Genomic DNA, 27,311 nt, shown 5'->3' with positions numbered 1-27,311 from the left:
ATATAAATTCTGGAAAAGAGCTGACTGGATAGCAGCTCTCTAGAAACAGATAGGGAAGTTAAAATAGAGAGATGAATATAAACCATTATATCAGCTTGACTTAAAAAAATAAAAAAATAAAAAAAAAATAGAGAAACCCAAAATGAAAACTGAAAAACAGAACTAAGTAATGATTTTTTCTTTACTTTCTGCTTGTAGTCATCTTCCTTCTCCAAAAACCAGTATCAACAATAGATAAAACCTTGATTATAGAGGCATAATTTTGATTTATAGCTAAGAATAGTGCTAGGCATACTTCTGTTAAGGTTTCAGTTATTCTTAGCTTCATTAAAGCTGCGATTACTGGTTCTGATTCAGTATGACTGTTGTAGTTGGGCAAGGAATGGATGTGAATGGGGAGAAATGTAGAAAAGTCAGGGTGCTAAAAAATGTGATCTTTTAAGGATGACTGACATAACTGTCGTCGTTTTGGCCTTGGATGATCTGAGTCAGTCTGTTTAACAGCTTTGCATGCTGAAAAGACATTGTATCCTTAAACTGAACGAGAGGGAAGTTTTTAGATTTCTTGTAATCTAAATAGAGTTGTTGGAGTTGCAGAGTGTTGAAATAAGTGTCTTGGGAACGTTTGATGTATTGGTGTCATGCCTTTAAGTCAGGGGATGAAATAGATGCTTTCTTGATGTCTTTTCCAACTGATTTTTTTTTTTTTCTAAGAAAGTTCTGATATTTATTACTGATCCTGTGATTTAGGTTTTTGAGTTCTGCTTATCAGTAGAGCATTGGAATGTCTGATCTGAAGAAAAAGACATACTTAATACAACTTAATATTGTAAAATCTGAGGAAGGTGCTTGTGTTGTCATAAGGCAAATTATTTATTACCTGCAATGCATATAAATAGTGATGTTATTTAGGAATTGGTGGAAAGTAGGTGGATCAGAACATTCTGATTTTGTTCCTACTTTTCTATTAAAGGCCTCTTAGAGTTGACTAATACAGGGTCACAGAATGGTAGGGGCTGGAAGGGACCTCTAGAGATGATTTAGTCCAGCCTCCTGCTAAAGCAGTTCCCTACAGCAGGTCTCACAGGTGGGTTTCCAGGCAGATTTTGAATATCTCCGGAGAAGGAGACTCCACCACCTCTCTGGACAACCTGTTCCAGTGCTCTGTCACTGCTGAAGCAAAGAAATAGTTCCTCAGGTTCATATGGAACTTGCTGTGCTCCGGTTTGTACCATTGGCTTTTGTCCTATTGCTGAGCACCACTTAGTTTTTCAACCTTTATACTGTCCTTTACAGTAGATTGTGCATCTTTGTGAAAAAGATTCAGAGAATTTCTGGGGGAATGTTTGGAATAGGTTTTGCTGCTGAGTTTTTTTTTTCCTTTATTGTTTAAGCGAGTGTAGAGACTTGTATTTATGGTGCATTTGTCTTTGACTGGAGAGCAACAACTGTGTACACTGAGCTAGAAACTGAAATGAATCTGTTCTGAGTTGTTCCAACCCTTCTTACCTAGTTTAAATGCATTAGATTCTTTGCAGTTTCTTGTATGAATTGTTTGGATAAGACTGTAAATTGAAACTCCATCAGTGCTTTAGTCAGAGCCCAAGATGCATTTTGTAAGAATAAGGAGCTGCTTTGTTGCGGTGTTTTCCCCATTTTCCCTCTTGTGCATCTGTGCTGTGCTTTGGCATTATTGTAAACAAAGCATTTCAGCGTCCCTTTATATTTAACATATAAAAAGTGCTTCAGCCATAGAGTTTTAGAAGAATACTTTAGCTTAGCCATTGGAAAAATAATAAATCAGAGTTCAGCTACTTCATTGGGATGCACTGGCGTATCTTTTGACTGTGGAAAGTTGCCAAAAGGGCAACTCTAATATTCTGTGCTGTGCATAAAGTTTCTTCTCCGTTTCATTTCAAATTGAAGCAGGATGATGAGGTCTGTACTGGCATGTGACTTGACTTTCTGCTGCTTACCAAAAATAATGGTAAGGAACGCTGTGTTGTTTATGGTGAAAATGAGGAATCCAGGAATCTAAAGCAGAATATGAATGTATTTTCCGAGCTAGTAAAACTGTTACGATAATAGTAATAACAACAAAATCTTACCAATAATGCTTCCTAACTGAGGTGGAATTCTTACAAATAAATACCCCAGGCGTAAGGGTGTAGAACAGCTCAGGAAGAATAGACATTGGCTGCCTTTGTGAGACATTTGACTTCAGATTTTAGATGAGTAAAAAACCAGTGTAAGTCTATGTGGACATTTGTTTGCCAGGTTCGCTGCAAGTTCATCTGCATTTGACATGTTTCACTTCTGCTCCTTTATGTGAAAAGAATTTGGCATACATAATTCTTGAAGAATTACTGAGCTGCCTCAGTCTAAAAACATGAATAGTTGTTTAAACTGTCCAAAAAAATCTTTTCTGTATCCTATTAGCGAGATTATAAACTAAGGAGGAACCAAAATATCAAATATACAGCGTATATTTAATCTGTGAGTTGGCATCAGATTTAGAACAATGAAATGGCTTTCTACAGAAGCTGGAGGATATGCAGAAATTTCAAGAGGATGATTGAAGGTCTTATTAACTCAGTCTAATTAGCCTCCTTTCTGTACAAGGTGAGGTGTTGTGTGCTCTGAGAAATGATGAAAAGTGTAAGGGAAGTACCAAATTGAATCAATTTTCTTTTAATGATAAATAACCCTTCTGGTCTGCTTAGGCAAAAGTAAACACATGTGGACTGTGGTTCTGCTTATAGTATGTGCCAGGATTCAGCTCAGAGTGAATTCTTCAGCAGAGTTATAAACCTTTGAAAATTGCTTTATAATGGAAATGGTGACAGACCATTAACTACGGCAGTATAAATGCATTACTTTAACATATGTTACAGTTGTCCTAAGTTGTTGAACACATGAAAAAACAGCATGTGCAGGAAATTCAGGGAGGAGGCTTCTGTGTAGCTTTAACTAATTAATGACATGACTCAGTGCACGTTAATGCTTGTCAGGCACACGGCCCTCAAGGTGCCAGGCAGGTATCATTCACGGACTGAGTAAGATTTGACTGTGGGAATGCTGACATCCCGCTCTGAGTGCTGTACTGGAAGAGGACCAAGAAGGACATGATGTGTTTAATCACCAATGCAGTTATAGAGCTACTGAAGCAGATACGTTTTCCTGCTGCCAAATCATAAGAACTTCTAAATCAGAAAGATATGCTAGGTATGCTGGAAAGTCCTGTTACCAAAAAAAATGCAGAATCATAGTTACTTAAGTAACAAGTGCAAGCTACATTTAAAATGAAATGTCTAATACGTGTCTTATATAAAAGCCTTTTCTCCAAATTTCTTATTGTCCCTGTCCTAAAACACAACCAAAGAGAAATTACTTCCAGAAATTACTGTTCTGTTTTTTTTTTTTTTTTTTTTTTTCCCTCTCTTTTATAGGTATTAAGAATATACACCTGTGCCAGAATTATTACTTTATTTTTACTGTAGTGCAGCTGTATGAATCTGCCCACTGGTGGACGTTAGCATTAGGAATACCAGTTTGTGTTTGTGTTGCCTCTTAGCACTTGTGTGAAGTATTGGTTTTTAGCATTTCTGGTTTGCTTTTTCATCTTTCTTCTTTAAAATGCGAATGGAGAAGCTGGGAAGTGCCTGACTGCTGGAAAATGTAAGGTTTTGTTACAAAACCTTTGGTATTTATTAGGTAAGCCTATCCAAGTTTCTTGGCAGAAAATTGCTTTCATTAGGAAGTCTGAGGATGCTGAGAAGAAGTGGATTTTTGTATAATGCTTTTAAACTCTCTCCTGGTGCTGTGAGTTTCAGCATGTATTTTATTCTAGAATCTTCAGACTGAGATTCTCTTTTACATTCTGCCTATTAGAATCAAATATGATACACCTATCAGTCTTGGAGATTTTGAGGTGAAACCATCTTCATTCTCTAGCTGTGGCTTTATTTTGATGAAGTTATTTACTGGGGGAAGGGAAAGGGCTTCAGTGGAGACAGAAGAGTAGAATGCACACTGTTTTGGACAGTACCTCCCAGCTGTATTTTGAGAGATGGCAAAAATTAAAAGGAGTAATGAGTAGAGTAGGGTTTATAATTCAAGTAAATAGTTTTCAGAGCTTTTAATGGAATAGGTGAGGCCGTGCCTTTGTGAGAATGTAATGAAAGTGATATATGAAAAGAGAAGCAGAGTGGCTGAATAAGAATGTCAGTTCTTTTGATTTTGCCCATTAGTTACAGTATATCAGTCTACAGGAGTGGACAAATGTTAGTTTTGGTAGTCAGTTCCTCCCTCTTTCCGTTGTGTGCATTTAATCTGAGGTGCAGTTGTTGATGTCGCTGAAGTGAAGCCCTGGCGATGGTCTCTGTGTGCATCTATTGGTTCAAAGAGTTTCATTTGCTTAGAAAATTTGTATGTACCATAATCCAAGTGAGAGGTGATATGAATATCCCAAATTGAGGTTTGGTATTTTTACCTTTACGTATGATTTTTCACTTGAATTATAAATGTGAATTCTGGGATGACCTATTTCTGCGATTTTTTTTCTTTTTCGAAGCCCCTGTCATTCATTGTTACTGCTTTCAAGGCTGTATTTTTAAGGGAGATTTTTCTGTTGTTGTATTGCTTCTTGGAAGTGGAAACCTTTTAAATAGCTGAGATTTTTTCGGACCAAGTTATATCAAATAGTTGCATGTAATACTTCTGAAGCCTCTGGGATTTTCCAGCTGGTTTGAAATTCCCCTGCCTCTAATTTGCTCTGCCACTTGACCTTCCAAGCACTGCTTCACCTGGTGGTTTCCAAATCTACATAATTTTTATCACCCTTTAGTCAAATGGCTTCTTTAGGCAGATGAAAGTACCTTCAAGTAAGGTTTAAGTTTATATTGTGCCTCTAAGACAATGCAATTCTATTTGACTTGATTTATCCATAAATATGAATATCTGTCTGAATACCAGCTTAAATTATGTGCAGGTGGAGGTGGTAGATTACTAATACAAAACTGACTTTGTAAGGACACTAGATCTAAAATATATACTGCAGTAGCTCTGAACTACATGCTGTTAAGCACGAAGCTGACTTTCATGAGGGAAATCTGGGAATTACCTTAATATCTCCCATTAAAACCAGTCATTTGATGACTAATTCATAAGCATGTTGAATATCCCCAACCTAACTGTAAGAGAAGGGTGTGAAAGCGTTGACTATCAGCCTGAGGGCTTGCAGTCTGTTCTCCTTGCCAGGGTTAACTTAGGCTTTCAGCTCTCTATGCCTTATTTACCTTTACTCTCATCGTTATAATGAATTTTCCTAGAAATCCAGTATGTACTGCATTTGCCCTCTGTGACTGTGAAGTGGAAACAAAGAGGGCTGTACCATGACCACCTTATGTCATGACCCTTTTCTGATAGGAGCATTTCAAATGAGATTGCCTTAAAATAACCTGTATTCCAGGTGTATGTTTGAAAAGACTGTCAGGAACATAGAAATAAAGAAATCAAATACGATTAATATCAATCAACAATGTGGATAGGAAGCTTTACATGAGGAGAAATGGCACATGCGGGTTTGCTCAGTTTTAAGGGGCTAGTGAGAGGGATGAGGAAATCCTGTGTAAGAGGGGAAGAGATTTACAATGCAACAGAACACCATTAAATGTGTATTTTACTTGTCAGATATGAATACCTCCAAAAATTGACAAATCTACACTGCTTGGTATTTTTTGTTGTAAAACTTTTGGCCTTAATTAAATATTGCACTTTTCACAAGGAGTGGTGGTTAATCAGCACTGTTACTATCTTAGTACTGGTTTATCTGCAGTGACCTCTATGTGGAAGGAACTCACAACAACAAGAAAAACAAACAAACAAACCAAACTAACGAAACGCATCAAGGAACAAGAAAAGTAGTCAAGGTTCTCATCCAATGTTGCAGCCTCTGACGAACTTGTATGCCTTAAAAAAGCATATAAAGGCATCTGAAAGTGAACCTTGAAAGAGTAGCAGTGAGCTGAAGTTGTTTGGTTGCTTATCCAATTTTTTTGTTAAGAGTAAATGGCAGCCCTTTTTGTTTTTTACACATGGCTGTATGTTATATTTGTGCATTTGTATGTGCTTTTCATTGTTCGTGTGTTGTTAAGTAAATATTATATGAGGATTTGGATTGATCTTTAACAGCTGAGATGGTTGATGGAAACTTATGTCGTTGCCCATTCCGATGTCATCAGTATGAACCATCTGAACTCTACCTTTCTTTTTCTTTGCTGCCCCTGGGGTTTAATGGCTTTGCAGAGAAGCTCCTGCCTGGCATATTGAGCTGCTCCAGAAGGTCTAATCCATAAGCAGTGAGTACTGAACTGCAGCACACTAATGCTGTAGGTGTTGACTCACCGTGCTGTTCTTAATTGCAGTTCTTTTGAAGGTAGAAAATCTGTGCAGGCTGTCAACATAGATATTGAATCTTTTGGTATATACCAATATGATATGTATTTGTATGGCTACAAATGCTGTTCTGGTTTTCCTGGGAATTAACTTTTCTCCTGTGCACATACTAGCTTTCATGTGTTTAAAACCAGCTTTCATGTGTCTGTGGCTCTTGCTATAGCTCGCAAATGCTTATGTCTCATATCTGCAGTGAACTGTGTTCTCCTAGAACTCTTGAGCCTGATATAAACCAGCTTTAAAATCTGCATGAATCGAAGAGCATCTGTAGTGTTTTCATGTGACTAATGCTAAGATCTGGTTGATTAAGACTGGATTTACTTTTGAACTGGGAAGTCATTCAAAATATTCATTTGCAAGCTCTGGGGGAAAAAGTATATAATTCTAATAGGTATAATCTTTTGTGATTTATTTGCTTTGGAGAAAAAAAAAATCAAGATTTTTGGTTTGAGTCTTGGTTCTTAAGTTTTATATTGTTCAGTGCAGATATCATCTCAAAATTCTGTCCATGTTTGGTTGGAATTAGAAAACTGTTTAGGTAGCCTCAGTTGCTTCTAAATATACATATTTCTATAGATAAATATGCAGTTAATTTGCCTAAATGAGATCTTCCTGGTAAGAGGCTGCCCTGAGGAGGGTAAAAAAAGCCTTCTGAGCATGGATGGCTTTGGTAGAACCTTACCTGCCAATATGTACTTTCAGGCCTGTTCAGCATGATGCTAATGCTTACAGTGGCATTCAGGGAATGTTGAATGAATCAGATGTTGGGCAGTGTGCACAGAAAATGGGTTGTACTTACCTGAAGATTTTTCAGTGCTTAGAGACTGTGAGTGTATTCTCCAGGTCACTTTGTAAGGGAGATGTGATATTAGGATATTTTGTAAGCTGCAGGAAGCTTTGTGTGATTTCGTTGTAGTCCTGGAGGGGGCTGTAGCCTTAACTTTATTTGTTTGTGAGCCTGCTGACTTTCTCGGAGGTTGAACGCTTGTGGCATAGTTGTGTGAATGCTTTGGAGACATCTGGGAGACTTAAGATGTTGCTGTTTTTCTCTCAGCTGAAGGTTACTGCCCTGAAAGTTGAGCCACACTAACAGATCATATGAACTATCCTAGTCCATGTCAGGGCAAAGTTAGCCTGGTTATTTTAAATTACTGCTGGATGCGGCTGAGGGGAGTAATGAACAGCTTGAGGTAATAATTCCTTAAACCATTCCAGCTAGCATTCCAAGAGCACATCTGTCTATGTCCTTATAAGTGCAGTATTTTAATCTTTCTACTGCAATACTGTATCCAAGATTTGTCAGGACTGCAAAGCTATTGCCAAGGAGAGCTTTAATATTAAAGCGGAATGTATCTGCTCTTCCTGTCTGTCATTATTGTCATATAGGAATAGATAGGTCTGGTAAGTGTGCAGTGTCTACCTTAAAAGGTAAACTTACTCTTAAATATGGGGTAAATAAATGTGAAAATTGTGTTTTTAAAGCTCTATAAATTGGAAAGAGGTTGTCAGATGTAATCTCCTCCTCATCCCTGTTCCTGGTTTGGCTACTTCTAGCCTATTTTTTTGTTAGTTATTTTTGATTCCTAGCTGTGTAAGTTCTTTCCCTGTCTGAAATTCTCTATATTGATTTAAATGATAATGAATATTTTAGCTCAATTTTTTATTTTATTTTATTTTTTCCCCAGGTCCAGCAAGACTATGAATCTCTGTTCCAAATGCTTTGCTGGTAAGTGCAATAAAAGGCTTTATGTTTTTTGTTGGGTTATTGAAACCACATTGTTGGCATCTCCTGCAGGGTCTTTGCATGAGTTTTTTTTCCTCTGCTATAGCTGTGTATGCATAATCAGATTTTCCTCACTTTGGTTCTTCATTTATTGCCAATCAAGAGCCTCTTGTGTAGATGCAACTTGCTGTTGAAGGTTATGGGAGTCAGGAATAGCCTTGAACTACAGTTCTGCTGTTAGCACAGCACCTATATGTATAATACTGCCCTCAAAAATGCATATCTAAACTTCAATTCAGAATTTTGTAGAACTTATTTTGTAATATCCTCTGGAATGTGATGTGGATGAAAAGCAAAAAGATGCTATAGAAAAACTCATTTCACTTTTTTTTTTTTTTTTTTTAATTTGTAGCCTTTGAAAATTAAATCATCCATAGCTCATTAGTAGGCTGCTTACCATTGCTACATATCATTTTCTTTTATTGCTACCAGCTAAAGTGTTAGGAATTGCTATTGACCTTTTTCTGTTAGCATCTGCTGGCTTTGTCTTCCTGAATTTTTTTGTGCTATTGTTTAGTATTACAAGCTTGCTTTAAATTGTAATTAAAGTGGTATCATTGTTCATGATTTTAATTTCTCTTGGGGAAACAGACACAGTATTAAAAAGATGAAAAAAAGTTTTGAAACTGCCATTGGCTTGTCTATGGAGTATTTGCTTTTAGAACTTAAGTTGGTCTTCGTATTGAGCTTACACATTTTTTGAGTTTATTTTTTAAAAGTCATTGGCTCCAATGCAAAAGTGATGGAATCTTTGAAATTTAAGGAGCACTGCTCATGCCCTCCTTCTTCCTACTCTCATCCCTCTGCCAAAATAAAAACTGCTTTTACAGAAGTTTGTAAGAAGTGTACCTTGACTGGTGGATTTCAAATCTTGGATTCAACATCACTTCCTCAGACAAAAACATGGAATTATGAAGGTTGTCAAAGATTGTTCAGCAAAATCTGGTGTAAATTTCTCTGGCTGTTTCCAAGGCCATGGATCACTGGAAGGAAACTGTGAAAAAAGTGCAAGACTTTTCATATACTCTTTCCCTACAAACCATAGAGAGATATAAACTACTAGGTCTTCAATTTGACTCAGTATCGTTGTGTTCTTACCAGCACTGGAAAATGACTTGTTTACATGACACAAAAATGTGGATTTGCTGATTCTGAGATAGCAGAATGGCCAATACTTAATATTTTGGATTTATCAGTGTACCCAGAACTTTAGAACCGTTAGGCCAGTCATTAAACAAAAGGTCTTTGTTTTATTGCTCTTTATTTGTTTTTTGAGAATAAATTTTTGTTCCCTTTTTTGGCTTCTATTCTGTAATTCTCCTGAAAAACTGTTCCCTCTAATCAAATTCATTTTCTGCTGTAAAAATATGAGGTGATGTCTAAACATGTGGGATTTAGGAAAAAAAATTCTTAAGTTCTTCAAGATTTTATTTGCATTTATTTTAGCTTGTTTATACTGAAAATATTTTTAGCATATTTTTACTGAGTTTCCAGCCATGGTATTGAAATAATGACACATACTGTTGTTTCTGTAAACTGAACCACCACAGATAGCAAGAATTTAGGCAAGAAAGCTGTTGAAATATGTTTTGAACCATTCCAAGCACTCCAAAAATGTGATGTTGAGAAGAAATTCTGATTTTTTGGGGTTTGTTTGTTTTTTTTTTTCCTTTTAATATGATAGTTTATTCATTCAAATGTATTGTGGTATATTTGTGTGCAAGATAAAATTGGGAATTATTATTTCTCCTGACCATTGTTTCGTTTCTCTTTTGTTTTAGAAAAAAGAAATCCACACAATGAAAAAGGTCAGTAGTTTCACAAAATGACTCTTTTCTTTCCTATTGCAGGGTAGGGATCTAATCTAGTTTGTTGGTTTGTTTTAATTAATTTAGGACATATGCAGCACTAAAGCTATTTGCATAAGCTTTATGTTCTTACATAACTTATGGGGAAAGGTCAACAGATCAGCATGGAATGACAACCCTGTTGGGTTTATATTGCAATATCAGTTATTACATGGAACCTTTCTATCTTTTTTGTCAGACCTTCTGAAGCAGAGCAAAGGGCAGTCATGGGCTGTCAGTGTACCTTCTTGTTTGACCAAGTGTCTCCATTCTAATCAAGATGAATTCACTAGAAGTAGCACAGGGACTGAATCTCTTTGTTTCAAGTGTTTGTACATCTTAAATGAAACAGGAGAGTATTTTTAAGATGTTATTACGGAGGTGAAGTTGTTAAACTCTCAGTGACAAGAGTGAGTTGGTTATTTCAAATACATAGAACCCTTTGTCCAGAACACACCAATTTATTGGTTTAGATCTTAAAGGGGCATTTTGCTCTTCTGTACGAGGACAAACGTGCTGTTCCTCATGCTAAATTGGCTGGTGCATGAAGATAGTTAAATACTGGAGAAGAGCTTGAGCATAACTGTCCTCTTCAACTCTCTTTGTTCCCTTCAGTCCATTTGTCTGTTCCAAGAAGGAATAGCTGATTTGTTTTGTTTAAGCCCAGTGGAAGTAGCAGACTCTGAAGCGTTCAAGAGCTTTTCTTATGTCATTTCAAGTTAATTGTATTTCTGCAAAATACAACATTCTGCCTCGAGTTCTGTGCTGAACACATGCTATCAGTGTTTCAAAATCTCCAGGTACAGTGCAAGTGTAATCTTGCATACTAAATTGCTTCAAATAAATTTGCTCTTCAGATGGTTGAGACATAGTTGTCTCAGACTTCTTGCACGTTCCAAATACAAACACAGTAAAGTGTAGGTTTTACTTAACCAGAGTATAAGCTGATAAGTGGAAAAAATGCAAATCACAGCCAGAGCATCTGCTTTAGTGGCACATGTTTTTGGCCTAATAGTGCTACCTCTGTATTTTCAATACAGAATGCTAAATATGAACAATTAAAATGCAGAATGGCAACGAGTGAAATTTTTTGGAAGTATTCTTTATTAATCTAGTTTTATCCCTGTTATGCTTAGGGAAGTTGTAGTATCAACATCAGATAGGGACTTAGAGTGCTTGTGAAAAGCCACTTCTATGAAGCCTACCTGCTTTCAGGTAGGAATTCTACAAACATTCACAAAAACAACACCTGGTGCTACAAGAACTCAGTTTTAATTGGAGCCTGTGGGAACGGTCACAGCATAAGCTATTACAGAGAAAGAATAAATATTTAAATACAGAAAACTATAAAACTAGACTTTCTACTTCAGTAGCTTGAAAAGAAACAGCAAGCCTGTGCTCTGATTTAAATCCATTTGATCTATTGGGAGTCTGGAAAGTTTAGCTTTTGTGATGGTGCAGTCAGCATTGTCCAGAGGAATGCAAGAATGGGATTTTGGGTTGTTCAGTAATGTGTGAAGCTGAAGGTAAGTGCAGCACTGGACGGCTTGATGGGGAGACATGCTTGTAAAACTGAGAGGTCATGAAATGGTGATTAGGATATTCATGGATTTGTGAATCAGTTTCATAGCAATTCTATTTTTATGTGATTGAGACTTTCCAGAAGTGTATGTTCAGGTCTGTCTTAATCCAGCTGTGAGTTGTTTATGTTCTGTGAAGGACTTGGTCAGTAAAATTAAAGAATTTTAATTTTCCTTCATCAAGGAAGGAATGGGTATTGCTGGTAATCAGCCATATGCTTGTCTCCATGCCAGGTTGTCAAGTTTTGTAACTTGAATGGTATATTTTATTTTTTTCTTGTGTTTGGAGATCTAATGGGACGAGTAAGAAGTGGATACTGATATTTCCTATGTATCACCTGATTCTGGAAGTAGCTCATCTCACTGTATCCTGAGCAGAGTGTATGTTTTTGTTTAACCTTTCTGTTTTGTTCAGCACCTATTTATTTTGTCACACTCAAGTCATACAGAATTTTCAGAGCTTACAAAATCTGGTTTCTTTTCTGTGACTCAGAGTCACTTGAATAATGGAGTTTCCTCTTTTCACTGTCTTTGTAAATCCTGGGAATGATTTAGAATGCTGTATTATGTGATGGTAACAACACCTACTCTAAGGATGATCTGGCAAAAAAAAAAAAAAAGTCATAAACATTCCTGCCTAAGTACTTTTTACTTTTAATGAACTTCTAGCTTGTCCATCAGTCAAGCTTTCAGGGTACTGAAAACCTTTTCATAGCTTGCATGTTGTATGTTGCTGGTTCATGTTCATCCTGCTCCTGATAAATTAATACTCATTCAGCCCTTCTCTTTGTTAATTTTTTGTTCCTAAATGAATAATTAATCTGTCCTGCTTACATTTTCCATATCCTTATGCTATCTACTAATAAAGTAGTACTTCATTGTTGGAAAAAGAGCAAGCATTTTCAAAAGCTTAAAACAAACAAGAAAGCACCAAACAGTTGCTTTACCTGTGTAAACAGTTCTCTTTACCTGCGTACAAAATGCATCCTTTTTCAGAAAGGCAGCAGAATGTTTTTTTACCTTTGCTGGTTCCTAGTGGAAGCTGGTGCCTCAATTTGTCGTTTCATTAGGCTAGAATTTGTTGCTGTAGTCGTTTCTGGCTTTGTATTTTGAAGTACAGAGACTGCTTATTACGAACAGTGGCACTCACTGACTGGCGCTTGAGACGGGGAAAGATGCATCTCTGAATTTTATTGTATGCTCAGACTTGAAGCTGAACAATTCTTTGGAAGATCGTATTGCTGTTTGAAGTGGCAATAAAGACACTGCTAATTTCTAGAGCACCTGCTGGTAGAGAACTGTAGCATTCCAGATACAAACATAGATGATGTTTGGCATGTACTTAATTTCCCTTACTCTGTGCCCAAGGAATTCTTGACAGGCGGAAGAGCAGTAGGGAAAAGATGTCTTAGCGTAATTAGTAAACTTGACAAAGTCAGATGTATGCTTTTGAACTTTCGAAAAAAGAAAAAACAAACATGAAGTGGAATTAAGTGAACAATTGGATGAATGACTTCAGTATTCAGTTGGGCTTCACGTGTTCATAAGCTTGATTTACACTGCTGACCCCAAAGATTATTTCTACTGCATTATTCTGCTGTTTTAAAAAGTGTGAAGATCTGAGTAATAGCTGTGGTTGGGTTGTTAGAACAGGGCAATATTTTCATCAAGGAATAGAAAAGGATTTTGTTTTTTGCCTCTTCCCTGGACCTGTCTTGAAGTTTTGGTGATAAATATGAATTAATAGGGGAAAATGAGTTTGTTCAAGCATAGTTGTATTAGGCTTAGGAATAATTGTTTTAGTTTTGTCAGATATGGTCCCATCAACCAAATCATCCAGCATGATTATGCTGTATGCTTCTAGTAAATAATATGTATAAATTGGAAATGTGGGAGAAATGAATTTCTGAAGCTAAAATTGCTGTGCTTTTAAATGTAAATAGAGATTAAATTTTAAGTTACAGAATCGGTGTATTTTCTGTGTATATGCCATATAAATATACTGACTTAGGGGGATTCGCCCAATGAGAGGCATATTTCATTTCTGTCTGTATCGACATGGCATGGAAGTATCAGAGTGCAAGGCTTCTATGTTGTCTCGTGTCAATATTTTGTCAACTTTGCTAGGCATTCCATGGAAGGACCTTAAAGGTGCCATGTGGAAGATGCAGCCTCACGTGCCCACCACTTGCCTATGTGAAGATGTTGTGTGCAATATAGGTTGTCAGTAGGTGGCCGGTGCTTCAGCTGCTAGTTTGGTTTCCTCAATTATTTTTTCCTTGGTCTTCCCCTTTCATCTTCCCCCATATAAAGTAGTGGGAGAGTTAACACTGATGGAGGACAGACCTGTGAAGCGTTTCTGTTAATGGTTAGTGGATGAAAGGGAATTTCTTCTGCATCTGATACTCAAATTGTTTCTCGAGGTAGTTCAGCTTTTTCTTCTTTCAGGCTACTACTAATGTTAAGTTAGTAGGGCTTTTTCCAGTGACATTTCAAAGTGTTTTTACCATGTAGCCTAGGAAAATTGAATGCATTTTAATTAAGAATTTCAGTGTTTTACAGACAGTGAATCCTGTTAATAGACTATCCTGTAGGAGATTAGGGGCTGTTCCATTGGATTGCATCTTGCTAAATTCATAGCCTGGTAATCTGGGATTCATTTATTCTAAAAATAACAATAATAATAATAATAATAATAATAATAATAATAATAAAAATGTATGGGTTACACTCAAAAATGCAACATCTCAGTGCTGGCTACCTGAAAAGACTGCCAAATTTACCCAATTAAAATTTTTTAAAATTTGAGTAGATATCATTGATATTTTCCTTATCTCAAAAGGTTGCCAGGCCCATTGCACAGACTGACAAGAAGACCGAAGAGCTCTGTCCATTATTTTTCTTGAACTTCTGTTATTTTTAGTTTGCTTTGTAGTTCTGTTTTCTGTTTAGTGTACTTTTCTCTTTATGGTAAAGCTGGTTTCTTTTCACTTCTTTAATATCTTGTTCATCTTTTAACTCATAACCTTTCCAAATGACTTGTTGAAAAAGCAGCTGCAGTTTAGTCCCATGTCTAGTCCCCATATGTGATTTAATAAAAAAAATAAAAGAATAAAAAAATTAGGTATGACTTAAGTGCCATGATGTTCACACATTGTCGGCTTGAAAACAGTTACCTATTCAGACTGTGAAACCCACAGGTTTCATTTATTAAACCTGTGTAATTCCATTCCTTCTTGTATATTATGCATGCATTTATAGGAGAATGTTTTTCTTTTTTTCCCTTTTTTTTCACATTTAGCAATTTATTTGAATTATAGAAAAGTCTGTGTGCTGTTCTGTTCATTTGCTCGTTTGGAAGCCTTCTGTAGTTTATAGAGACACTAGTGATTTGTTCCTTAGCCTCCCTGTGGAGTTTGTTCCATATTACAATCTAATTCCATGTCTGTGTCGTGCACTCTTGAGCTGTTAATTTGTACATTTCGATGCAGTTTGTTTCATCGTGTTTTTGTAATCCAAACTGAATGTAACGAGCTGTGTGCTTTGGGGACCCAGCCTTGCCTTGCCAATTAGAACAAGTGGTTGCTGAGAGAGTGCATGTTTTAAATAAAACATGGCACTGCTGCATGAGACCAGCAGTCTTTGGGGAATAAGGGAAGCTGTTTAACTCTTTCTCTCTGAGAAGAAAGGTCAGTATCAGTAAGCACATTTTAGAAATGTTCAACTCATTCATCTGAGAAGTATGGTCCAGATTGATGCTTTGTCTTTCAAATAAAATATAATTTGTCACTGGAGACAGTGTTATGCAGCACTGCATGCAGAGTACTTAGAAATGCACAAGAACAGCTGTTGAGTTTACTGCATGTTTTCTAAGAGGGTAAGCGTTAATTCCGCAAGAAAATAATACAATGCTCACAGCTAACCTTTTTATTTCCCCTTGTACTGCTACTCAGCAGGCTGAGGTTTTGCAGGAAAACTGCCAGGTGGTAAAAGCGCTAGTTTTAAAATGGTTTTTACAAGTGAAGGAGACTAGAAGTGGCATTTACTAAATGCATAGTAAGGTTATGTGCTAGGTTAGGTGACCATAAAGGAGGGTTCAGTGTTCTACCATTCCAGGGTACTGTGGGAAGGGGTACGACTGTGACCATCGATATTAACGTTTGTGACTTGAAGAAATCATCCAGCATTCGATTGTTCTTTATGCAAAACTTGGTGAGTTCAAGCGAAAAGCAACAAATATTGTGTAAGTTCATTTTATTTTTAAATACCCTTCTTTCATGCGTTCCATTCCAATATTTTCATTGCTCTTTCTTCACTTGAACTGACACATCCTTTGTGCTTGTACACCTTGGAAGAAAGAAGCTGCTCTTCAGCAACAACCTTCAGCTAAGGACGCTGAGAAAAAATTTAGGTGAATAGTCATGGTGGTTGACTCAGACATCATTTCAGCAGACATTGCATAGACAAGCAAGGCAAGACCAAGAAAAACCTCCCTTGTGAAAACCTTCTGGCTCAGCAGCTGGATGTAAGGGGAAGTACAGCTACTTGTAAAGGTGATTTAAGCTGTTAGGTAAGCAGACATACAGGACAAATGTGATCTGGATAATAGAACAATATGTAACTGATGACTTCTAAATTGTCTATCCAATTTGTATGAAAGGAATGTGATTCAGCAGTGAGACAGCTAGCCAAGAGCATGAGATCTGATTTCCTTTTCACAGCCAATGAGCATTTCTTTGTGGTAGTAGGCAAGTCCTTTTTTTTTTTCCTTCCACTTCTGTGACTATTCCTCATTAGTTACTGAGGGATGGTGATATTTCATTGCTTTACTGAAATGGTTGTGAAGTTTAAAAAAAAAAAAAAAGTCTAATGTTTGGTACAGTAGCAGTGTTCATCTAAGGTTTGTCTAGAGCTTCATCTTGGGAAGTAACAAGTCATTTTGAGGAACAATATTTTTATTTTCCTCTTCCAAATTGGCTTGAAGTAAGCATGCCATTAGTACATATTAAACTGAAAATTGGCTGTCTTCAAAGTTAGTCAGGCCTCTCACACTGATTAAATTGCTCAGACTGAAATAGAAGCTCGATCCTTCGTTCCTGCTCTGCCACTCTACATCTTAACTCTGAGCGTAATGCAGGAGATTAGTGTAACAGAACTCTGTATCAGAAGTTATGGAATAGAAAGGCAATTTGATTGCACAAAGTCTGTAATTAGATTGATTTGGTCTATTTATGCCTTCACATCCACATACAGGCCCCAAGATTCGTATCCAAGTAGTCTGGCAAAGATAAGCGCTACATGGTGAGCAAGGCATTATGGCTGTTGAATCCTTACTGTGATGGCAGATTGACTTTCCTTTAATACCTTTAAGGAATGGATGCTGTGTGGGACCTTTTGCTTCATTATTTTGTCTTATCCTGTAAAAGGCTGTTGAGGCACTGGGGCAAGTTGCCTGGATGCCCCATCCCTGGAGGTCATTCAGGCCAGGCCAGATGGGATAGACAGCCTGATCTAGTGAGTGGCAGCCCTGCCCACGGCGTCAAGGTTGGATCTTGAAGGTCTCTTCCAACCAACTCAAGTCATTCTGTGAGTCTGTGAAAATTCTGGAACTTCTGTTATTTTCCTTCCCTTCAGAGAACACAGTGTGGTTGCAGTTCTGATCTTCATTTTCTTGATGCTTTTTATTCAGTATTTTTTCTCTTCTTTATTTGTGAAATGATGTAGCGCTGTTAGAATTAATACATACCTTTTCTTTTAACTCTTGTAAAGCTGTTTCATCTGGAGCTTTGAATATTCTGCTCATTCTTAATTCATGCCAGTCTTTGTATATCTATTACAAATCTTGTATTTTCTCAAAGAGTTAGTCATCAGAGGGAAAACTGCTCATGAAGTTATACATATGTAATATAGCAATAACCTTGCTTTAAAAAGAATAAATATTGTCTATGCATGAGTTTCTACCTAATAGTATATGTAAAGTAGAAAGCATAATCATGGAATTATTTGGGTTAGAAAAGACACTTAAGATCATCAAGTCCAACCATGCTGTAATTTGTAAGCAGGCTTATTCTATGCGAAAAATTTCAGAGTGCCTCAGTATAAATTGTGTTGTTTTCATTTTCAGGAAAAGAAAACATTTGTAACCACGTGCATGGTTAAATGATACCCCTTAAGAAATCTGTGTATGAAAGACACTTAGAGTTGGTTGATTTTCATCTTAATGCTTATGTTGATTCAGGCTCAAAGACAAAAAAAAAAAAAAAAAAAAAAAAAAAAAAAAAAAAAAAGTATTGTTAATGCCTGAAATCTGGCCCTAGAATACTCGTGTATCACATGAAGTACAGAACCACGAAAATCATGACTCAAGAGTGTTGATTCTGCTCTGATGCCACCAGGTCACAGTTTTGACCTAAGTGTGCTGTCTCTGTGGTGACAAGCAGAAGTCAGAATACCAGCTGAAGTGCAGAGTGAGCAGTCCAGTGGCATCTTTGTTTCCAGAGTCCAGCAAGAAAATGATGTTCTTCAGTGCATAGTACAGAGTTTTTCTCTCTTCCTTGCATTAAAAATTCCATGGGACAAATTGTGAGGGAAGCAGTGGTTTGTGTAATTTTAACCATAGCACTGCTCTAGCTTACTTGAATAAACCAGCAAGTGAAATTAACAAGTTTCTCGAACTTAGTGTAAGAGGAGAAAACCTTGGAGATTTTTAAACTTTACCTATTTATGCATATTTCACATATGTTAGCAGCTCAGCAAAATTAGTAGCAAAGCCACTTGATCTCAGTTCTCAGATAGCATGAGATTTTCCTTTTGGGGTTGAGGCATTTATGCTTAGCTCTGGGGGATAGTCATAGTGAATTACAAGCAGCCAGTAGATCATAGAATCATAAAATTGCTCAGGTTGGAAAAGACCTTAGAGATCATCAAGTCCAACCGCAACCTAACCATACTCTAACAACTCTCTGCTAAATCATGTCCCTGAGCACTGCATCCAAATGGTTTTTAAACACATCCAGGGATGGTGACTCAACCACCTGGGGAGCCTATTCCAGTGCTTAACAAGCCTTTCTATAGAGAAGTTTGTCCTGATGTGCAGCCTATAGATGACTGAAAGTATAAGCATTAGAGAAGACCAAAAGTAAGCTTGTTTTAACAGAGTGTGTCTCAAGTAATTCAGGTTGGTGTTCACTTGCTTCTTGTTGAATTCTCTTTATCTCAGGTAAATGTTATTTTCAGTAAATTAAATCAGCAATAAAAGATGTACTTCTCCGTTGGTACTTGTGTACGTTATTGGCTTTGTTCTTCTGAACAAAGCCTGGGTTTGTTTTGCTCTTCTTTTACTCCCATAAAATTAAAAACAAAACAAAGAAACTCTCAAAGCTAGAGAAATCCTCAACAAACTCCAGTCCTTTAGAAGGTGTCTTCGGAGGTAAGTGTGGGTGTCTCATGCATTTACAGGCTGAAATTGAAATATACTGGTGTTGTCTCCCATTTTGTTTTAGCTATGTTTAGTGTAGTTTTATAGGCCTTAATAGATGAGCTATTGTTCACCTTTGTTTATGTGTGCTGCCCTATGATATATGAGGAGATAGGAAGTTGATCTCAGTATAGGTGGGTGCACTGTTTCACAATGACATTTTCTATGTCTCAGCAAATTCTGTGCATTGCTTCAAGCCCTTGGTGGAACTTTCTACTGAAAAGCTTTGAGCAGCAATTTACAGCTACATTATGACAACTCTGGGTTGTTTTTTTTTTTTGTTGTTGTTTGTTTTTTTTTAATGGGACTTATTAGTACATAGAGGAAATTGTGATACATATAAATAGTCCCAGAAATGTGTAAGGCTTTAATGGTGTTTACATCTATCCAGTTGACAAATGTAGTGTTTAGAAATATTCAAACATGCATTGTTGTTCAGTGTTATTATTTGTAATTACTATTTTAAAATAACAGAACTGTTCTAACTGTAAATATTTAAGTTCATATAGCAGCTTTTTTGATAATCAGCATGTGAGAAAATCAGAGCCTAGTTGCATGATTGCTCATCATAGGTGACTGGATAGCTAGCAGGATTAGTAACTTTTTTTTTTTTAAGTTGGGTTCTCGAATCCATGAGTAACTGAAAAAAAGGTCATCTCTAAATCCAAACCAAAGATGACTAGCACTATTTTCCAAATCAATAAAGCTGGTAGCCATGGATAACAGTAGGTCTCTGATGTGTTTCAATGGTTTTTTTTGTTTGTTTTTTTTTTTTCCCCTTCAGAAAGTTCTCATTGGGTCTCGGATGAGGCAAAAATACATAGGAATATTCATCAAATGGCTTTAGAAATGTAGAGTTCCTGGAAGCTTTTGTAACAGAACCTTTTTTTTTTTTTGTGATAACCCAAGATCTTTTTTGATGTAAAGGTCAGATTTCATGTATTTGTTCTCTTGAGCTCTTTCTGACTGAAGGAAAGCTATTTTGCTTGTGATTTATAAGATATTTACTGTGAGTTAGTACTGCATAAATGGCTGATGTGAGCAGCTCTGTGTTATGCTGACCATACTCCAGAAAATGGGATTCTAATGTATTTATTGGGGCCTTTTCTGTAGGCAGCGTAGCAAAGTACAGTGTGTCTGTTTACAGGGGAACGGAAATAACTGTTTTGTTTTTAACTTGCAATCATTTTCTCTTCCAAAAGTCAGCTGCAATGACCAGATCCCCATAAAGGGCAGATGAGCAGTCAGTTGTGATTCCCACTACACACGTACTTGAGCCTGAGCCTTCAGGGAGGGAAAACTTGTGGCTGGCTCCCTTTGGCTTATGAAGATGTTATCAGTGGTACTTGAAACTGTACATTTTTCTTGAAAACTTCAGAAAAAGACAAAACCTCAAGCCTTATGTAATTTAAGGCATCTTTTTCTGTGTTGTGCTTGCAGAGGTATTTAAAAGAGAGTCTGACTATTTAAAAAAGTTAAGCCAATGGTCTTACTGGTGTGAGGGCACTTTACGTAGAAGTCTCTGCGTAGCTCTTGTATGGAAATACTAAATATTATGACTACTTGTCATAGTAACCTCTTCTAGAGGTATGGAGAAAGTGTTTTATTAATTTTGGTTTGTTTCATTATTTTAGTGGCAAACTTGAAATTCTGAAACAGAAAAAAACGAAAACAAAAATAGCTCCCTGTGAGTAGGTGTTTTAGGAAGGGATCAAGAAATGAATTTTAATTTCCTCTTTCTGAATTTTCTGTTGAGTTCCAGTTTACATTCAAATGTATTCCTAAACTGTGGCTAGACAAATAACCTAGCAAACAAGGAATGTCCAAGAAAACAGGACAAATACTAAGGTTAATTACTCTGAGTGCATGTAAATATCCTTCAGTTTCTTGGTTAACAGAAAGAAGTACCAACCTTCATATAAAACCAATTTTTCTTGCAAGTAGGTGTTTAAATGCAAATAGTAACTAGAAATCAACCTTTAAACTCTGACCTGCAATTTTAAAGTGTTTTACTTTTAATCTGTCTTTTGTGAAACAGGATTAGAATAACATCTACTAAATTTAAAATCTCACAATCCTTGCTGGAGCCGCCAGGTTAGCAGTGATTTTTTTTTTTTTTTTTTTTTTTTTTTTTTTTTTTTTTTTTTTTTTTTTTTTTTTTTTTAAGATTTTTCCTTTTTCTGGGGAATGTGAAGGAATTCAGGACCAGAATATGGAAGAAAAGCATGAACTATTTTGATGTTGTGGTACTGAGCAGGTGAACCAATCCTTCGTTTTGTTCACTCTGCTTTCTGCTGTCTTAGGCCAAATGGCTGTGCAATCTGTGTAAACATCAAACTTCAGGGGTTGAGGGCTTCAGTGTTCTCTACTCAATCTTCCTGTTTGTTTAGCTGAAAGGCGTTGAGGATTTTCGGCTTTTAAACTTTGGATGACATCCTTTGAACGTGTAGCTTTGGGCAGTCTGGGGCACATTCTGTCATCTTCCCTATTCTCAGACATGGTGAGGTCTAGATAGGGGAAGAGGTTACATGACATTTATTGGGTCCGCTACACAGAATTAGAAAGCTCTTCTTCCCTTTTATACTGTGTAGTGCAAAAGGCTGTAACCTAGTAAGGATATGGGCACCTCTAGGATACTAACTTTGTGCATAACTGTGTTAATAAAGTGAAAGTTGCCAGGCTGAGCAGCAGCTTCCAGTTATTGGGTGGTTGAGTGAAGCCAGTAACAACGTACTGTTATTGGGTTTTTTTGCTTTGTGCTGTTCTGGCTTTTCTTGTTACAGTTTTATTTGCTAAAACCTCTGTATAGTACTTGTATAGTGTATAGTACTGTTTAGTGTCATTTATTAAATAGCTTTTTAATGGAGAGATGAATTTACAGTCTGTTTCTGCCTTTTGCTTAAAACAAAGCAAATAGAAGACTTGCTGCCTTTTCTCCCCGTTTAACCACTGATTAGAAAAACTGGGATGCTAAAAGCCAACTTCAGCATCTCTGTAACTTGATATGAGTTTGTACAGCAAGACCTGCTAAGACCTTCAGTTGTCCTGCCCTGTTACCAAGAAAAAACACAGTGAAATGAGAATGAATTTGTTGAGAATTTTATGCCTCTGTGACCTACTGTAGAACATGATTGTGCTGCATTATTATAAACTCATTTTTCATCTCCTCTTAAATTAGCATTGACATTCTATTACTGCGTTTGTTCTTGTCTTCTGATTAGAAGATAAAGGAAAAAATCTTACCGCTTATTAAAATAAATTGTTTGATAAGCGGTATCTTGCTTGAAGTAGAGTTCTCCTAGAAAGATGATAATGTAAATATCAGTCTGCTTTCTGTTTGCTTTCATGTATGGAAAAAGTGCTGTCAGGGCATCAGGAGAATGAGGGAGGTAAAGATAAGAAAAATGATGAGAAAGTGCAAACTGCAGAAGAGAAGAATGTCCATCTGTGGTGGTATTGAAGAGTTTATAACCCTTCAGAGACTTTTGCCTTTAATGAGCATTATAATTCAAAAACTGCATTGTGAGAGTGTTTTCCATTCGCTAGTGTGAATTTTACGTGGCACAGTAAGAGATGGGAAGGATTTTTCAAATTAAATGCCAGCCCTGTTTGCAAGTTGTTTTTATTCTTTAAAAGCAGCTTTTTTGCACAATTGGATGTGGGTTTGTACCTGATGTTGTTCAAGTGCTTTCATTACAGCTGTTTAATCTGTTTCAAGTTGATTCAGCCCTTACTAGAAATTTCTGATGAGGAATCACTGTTTTTCCTGTGGAAGACAAATTGGCTTTATAATTCAGTTTCTATCTAATAATTTGATCAGAAGTTTCAGAATACTCCAGAGGAAACATTTGCTTCTAACCTGTGGAAAGAGGTAGATCTACTGAGATGGAGTGGTCAGCATAACCAATAAGAGGCAAGGGAGATGAGGAAGGAAATTCTTTGTTTTGCTTTAAAAGTAATTTCCGCAGCCTACTTAGAGACTTATGTCCTTCAGATAAAGCTGAGGCATGAATGTAGGTAACCTGGTGTTTGATAGAAGTGGAGCACAGACTTCTGCCAAGAGGCATGACTCAACACTTTCACATACTGGGGGGGGAGAGAGGGGAAGTGAAATAACTGAGTAATTAGCAGATCTAGACAAAAGAGCTTTTGATTTTTCTAAGAGATTTTTCTAAGAGACCTTTCTTAGACTTACTAATTTAGAACCTGTTGCATTCATTAGGCCAATAATGATTTATTTTAATTATTTTATTTTTCTTTCGGGGGGGATGGCCAGTAAAGTGACAACTAAAATCATGCTCAGGTTTTTCAGAGAGATAGTTGTATTCTTCCTGATTTTTTTTCTAGTATCTTCTCTACTACCTGCTCTAATATAGGCTGGCAGTAGAACCATGTAAGACATGCTTTTGACCTATTAGGGTAAAGTTATTGTCTTCAAATAGCGTTCATTTGTCTCGTGCAAAAATGAAGCCAGTCTAAAGGAGATTTTTTTCAGCTGTAGTTTGGCCACCAGCAGATATGGGGCATGTCATAGGTGTTCGTCGCTTTCGAGCTGCGTTTCTTCATGTACCCTGGCAGTGCTCTCAGACCAGCTTAGCATTTCTAACAGTGCATTGTAAGCGTCGGTTACAGCCTTAGCAGACAGTCCTTGTGATTGGAGCCAACTCAAAATGAATTATTTATTAATATTATTTTACTGTTTTTGTTTAAAGTTTTGGTGAATATTCAGATAATACACTTGATCTACAGAAATGCACAGAATGGGGGGGAATTTTTTTTTTTTTTTTTTTTTTTTTTTACCATCTATCATGAATAGAAATTACATGCTTCCTTTGTTTGAGATTAGTCATAATAGTTCACTATCTTCTTTAGTATGTGACATGGTACAGTTGTTGGGATGATTTAGATCCACCTGAACTTGGCATTTGGGGTTTTGATAATACCGTAACATCTCTATAATTCATTTGAGGTCAAACCAGATTATAAATTGTCATGGCTCTTGCTTTTTAAGTAACTGTGAAGAAAAATACCTTATCTGTAGATTGGGTTGTATACTTTTTATACTATTTCTTTGGACTGTATTTAGCAGTGAAGTTCCTGGAACTGAATGAAAATTAGGCTTTGTTTTAAAGCATACTACAAAACTCAGTATGAAGAGTATCTGCATAGTAAGAATTAGTAAGAATCTTCTTCCTTGCCTCAGCGCTTGTTTGAGAAGAGCTTTGCTGTTTGATGAGGGACCACATTGGATACATCTGCGTTCCACTGATGCCAGCGATTTGTGCTGCCACTTGTTCAGTCTACGGGTTTTTGCTGGAAATGGCTTCCTTTTAGAAGAGAGTGCTCTGGCTTTTTTGCTCTTTTTTTCCCCCTCTACCCTCAGATTGATTCAGAAGATGAGTGATAGATATGCATCTGTCTGTGTTGCAGTACCTTACAGAAAGTACAAGATGTGAAAGGGAAGCGTCTGTATCTCTTTACAGCTTTTTGAGAAGCAGCTCTAATCCCTAGGGTGTGCTTCGTTGCCTGTCTTGTTTTATCAGCAGTAAGCGTTCTTTACCAGGCAGGTGTTCTGGGGCAACCTTTTTACATTTCTGAAATCAAACCTGAAGTGTTGAAGAATTGTAAAACCACTATTATGAAGCTTCTCTAAGAAGGAGATGCATATTAGAAGTGTTAAGCAGTGTGCTCCTGGGTGTCTTTCACTGAGAAAAAATAAGTGAAACATTAACATGTTTTATTCTTTGTCAACATAAAGTCATTTGTGATGATGCTTTTTCTCTTCCTTCTGTCATCATCTCTAGTATAGATGAAAATGTGTGCTACATTTTGAAGCCATTTTCTGCATCTGTGCTGTTTGGTGTTTAAATTGATTGGGCCTTTCCTTTTTGCTGTTATAATGAGGTTTCAAAACTGTTTTAGTTTGTGATCAAGGTTTTCAAATATGCTCATACTTGAAGTGTATTGGGTTATGAGTAAGCATTTTTCTATATATATGCTTATTACTTTTTCAAAGGAACTGAAAATAAATCTTAGCTATCTTGGCACATTTTTGGACCCTTCCATGATTAAAAATTCAGAATAAGGTTAGGTTATTTTACAGTGGCCGACAAGGTGTGACATGGTAGCTAACTGGAAGGGAATCCGTAGGGAAACTGCTCACTTTTAATTCTCCTTTCTATTAGGAGTGTGTTGGGGGATCATAGCAGTAGCTTCTCATCTGCATGTGGTAGCCAGTGAAGTGGATATGTGGAGCTCCATCAGTGGGGAAGAAGAAATGATCAGTGTTTGTGTAAAGGAAAAATATATGTTTTGAGAATTCATATTGCATCTCCTCAGGCTTCAGTCTAAACATAGAATCATAGAATCACCAAGGTTGGAAAAGACCTAAAAGATCATCCAGTCCAACCGTTCACCTATTCCCAATAGCTCCCACTAAACCATGTCCCTCAGCACAACATCCAGCCTTTCCTTGAACACCCCCAGGCTCGGCGACTCCACCACCTCCCTGGGCAGTCCATTCCAGTGCCTGACCACCCTTTCTGAAAAGTAATACTTCCTAATGTCCAGCCTGACTCTCCCCTGCCGTAGCTTGAAACCATTCCCTCTGGTCCTATCACTAATGACACGAGAGAAGAGGCCGACCCCCAGCTCGCTACAACCTCCCTGAGGTACACAAGTCTGAGTTGCTGTTTATTTTCAACATGTCAGTAAGCCATGTCTCTCCTATCAGATTTCTTGAAAGCACTTAACAGTAGTGCTGCACTTGCTTACATGCAGTTGCCAGCTGTGTTGGAGAAATCACTGCTTTTTTGAAACCCATCAAAGCTATTCTGTAAATTTTAAAATAATAGAATCTGCACAGTGGTTGTACCGTGTGGTACCAGTGATGAAAAACTTATTAGCAAGCTTGAAAAAATTCATGGCTACTTTACTCCCTAATGCTTTAGTCACTGTAATAAATCTTCTAGATGATCTGCAGTAAATAAAAGCTGTATGCTAATTGCAATTTAACTTCAATTTAATTTTACCATAACAATGATCTTAGTGGAATTTCATTGTGGATTTTTTTTTAAGACCATTTCAGCAATTGGCTTTTGTAATTTATCTGCTTCAGTCAGTGTGCTTTCTTAACAAAAATATTGCCGTGTATGATGTATTTTGGATTCTTCGAAGTAAGATGCTTTGAAAAGGTATATCTTAGTGCTTGCGTTCTGAACGCTGTGCCCTTTAGTATGTGTTTGAATTCTTTTGCATGGACTGAAACAAGAAATTGTCAGATAAATGGCAGTGCTCAACTCAGCATAGGTGATGGTGGGGAATAATTCACTGCCTGAGGCAGTGAAAGGCTTATATATATATGTGTGTGTCTGTGTGTGTGTGTATGTATCTGTATATCAAAAATATGTATTTTGCCCCTGGCAAAAGGTCCTCAAACATAGTGTATCATGTAATTATTTAAAAAGAGAGGAGAAAATGCACTGGGCACCGCGTGAAATGTGTTGTCTACTACTGCAACAGTTCCAAGGGAAAAGTCTCTCATGCTGCTAGGGAAATAAGAACTAATCAGCTACATTGAATGTACCAGTGAATGACTGGGAGAGTGAAAGGTGGAAACAGCAAAGGGAAGGTGCCAGTATCGTAATGCTGGAGATATTTTTAAAAGAATATTAGTCCTATTGATGTACTGTGCTGTATCAGGGCCATAGAGGAAGCTATTGACTCTTGTGCAGATTCCATTAGCCAGATTTTGCTCAATTTAGGAAGCTTCTCAGTGGAAATTTAATTTATTAACCTGGCATAGACCTTTCCCTTTGCCTCTGTTGAGTTGGTGTAAGAAAATTAATTTATATCAGATGCTTTATTCAGAGTTTTTGTTCAAGTTCTTGGAAATGAAATGCCTATTTTAGCTGCATTAGGCAAATCAAGCTAAAAATTTCCTCAGTGAATTCTCATTGGTGCTGTCTCTACCATCTATTTATTCGGTTGTGCATAAATCTAGGTCCTAACTGCTAGCAGGTTTTCTCTTCTGGAAGTCATGATTCAGATGCAAAATGCAGAAAAAAGGTATCTATCAGAATTGTTTAGTGAGACAGTAAAGACAAGCAAAATGCCATTTTATTTGTGTAAGAAACATACAATATTATGGTTATAGTCCAATAAGTTGA

General features: G+C 36.9%; 1 protein-coding gene across 2 annotated transcripts in view; it reads left to right on the top strand.

Annotated features, from left to right (window-relative positions):
• The window catches only part of ZFAND3 (zinc finger AN1-type containing 3), a gene marked incomplete at both ends in the record, with an annotated part of 128,386 nt that overhangs the window by 25,650 nt on the left and 75,425 nt on the right, over positions 1 to 27,311 (top strand). For both annotated transcript variants that reach the window (XM_079550910.1, XM_079550909.1), the window contains one exon: positions 8,142 to 8,182. In XM_079550910.1, coding sequence (XP_079407036.1) covers positions 8,142 to 8,182 — 41 coding nt within the window. The remainder of the gene's footprint in view (positions 1 to 8,141; positions 8,183 to 27,311) is intronic.

The sequence above is a fragment of the Tetrao urogallus genome, assembly GCF_951394365.1.
Source record: "Tetrao urogallus genome assembly, chromosome: 2".
NCBI classification, from domain to species: Eukaryota; Metazoa; Chordata; class Aves; order Galliformes; family Phasianidae; genus Tetrao; species Tetrao urogallus.
The sequence above is the reverse complement of the archived record's forward strand: the minus strand, read 5'-3'. Positions and strand labels throughout refer to the sequence as shown.